Source organism: Etheostoma spectabile, chromosome 18 (genome assembly GCF_008692095.1).
Source record: "Etheostoma spectabile isolate EspeVRDwgs_2016 chromosome 18, UIUC_Espe_1.0, whole genome shotgun sequence".
Lineage (NCBI taxonomy): Eukaryota > Metazoa > Chordata > Actinopteri > Perciformes > Percidae > Etheostoma > Etheostoma spectabile.
This window is the reverse complement of record NC_045750.1, coordinates 12,739,922-12,741,143: the sequence shown is the minus strand read 5'-3', so window position 1 is coordinate 12,741,143 and position 1,222 is coordinate 12,739,922. Positions and strand designations below refer to the sequence as shown.

Sequence of the window (1,222 nt, the reverse complement as noted above, 5' to 3'; positions counted from 1 at the left end):
ACACACACACACACACAATCGTTAACATAGCTTCACTTTAATGTCCAGAGAACCTGGAGGTGTTGGTCTTTAATCCATGCCAATCCAATGCGTTTCCATTTTCTCCCTGCAGGCTTCATGCTGCTTTTAAGGACAAACAATACATCTACATGGTCATGGAGTTCTGTGCTGGAGGAGAGATCTGGACCAAACTCAAAGAAGTGTGAGAAAACACAGACAACAACATGTAGATGTTTGTTTGTTCAAGCAAAAGACTGTGGGTGCGTTATTACTCACGGAGATCAAGTTGCACTTACAGTAGCTGCCAGTATCTAAGGCAAGGCAAGGCAAGGCAGCTTTATTTGTATAGCACATTTCAGCAACAGGGCAATTCAAAGTGCTTTACACAAAATCAGTTAAACAGATAAAACACAAGTGCAAACAGTTAAAAATCATAAGCATTAAAAACCGATAAAACACATGAATAGACAGTTTAAAACAAATAGAAACATTAGGACACATAAAACACAAGAATAAAAGTTACAGTGCAGCATAAGAAATTTAAAGAAATGAGCAGTCATTTAAAGAAAGGCAGCATCAAAAAGAACACATCTACTGTTCCCCGCTTGGGGAAATTATGTCACTCAGTTCTGTCCCTGACAGAAGGAAAATATCAATGATATTTTTACTTTTAGCTTTTATCTGGCCCCTGGCAGCAGATTTTTCGTGCTAACAGAGAAGAACTGCTGAAGGTGTTACCCTAAGAAAAATCTGCAATGCTAACAGTGAAATAAACATCAGTTTTTCACAGCTGTTAGTGTCCACAAATGAAGATAGATGGATCGATAGATTGATAGATCGATAGATAGATAGAAAAGAAAACAAATTAAAACAAATTAAAGAGAGCAGAGGAGGAAGTTGTTGGAGAGGTCCGTTTGAACTTTCCTTGCCTGTGTGATTCCAGAGGGCGTTTTGACGAGGCCATGGCTGTGTTCTGCACTGCCTGTGTGGTGGAGGCCTACGCCTACCTCCATAAGAAGAACATCATGTACAGAGACCTGAAGCCTGAGAACCTGATGCTGAGCATAAAGGGCTACGTTAAACTGGTGAGTACCAATCTGTGTACAGTGTGTGTGTCCGCTTCTATGAGCTCACTAGTGTGTTCATATGTAGGGGCTTACCTAGCTGCTGGTATGATAATTCAATTCAATTCAATTTTATTTATAGTATCAATTCATAACAA

General features: G+C 39.5%; 1 protein-coding gene across 1 annotated transcript in view; it reads left to right on the top strand.

The window, feature by feature from the left end:
- prkg3 (protein kinase cGMP-dependent 3) overlaps positions 1-1,222 on the top strand; it is a 12,236-nt gene that overhangs the window by 7,733 nt on the left and 3,281 nt on the right. The window contains exons 16-17 of the mRNA XM_032543574.1: positions 113-202; positions 944-1,085. Of these exons, the coding sequence (XP_032399465.1) occupies positions 113-202; positions 944-1,085 (232 nt within the window). The remainder of the gene's footprint in view (positions 1-112; positions 203-943; positions 1,086-1,222) is intronic.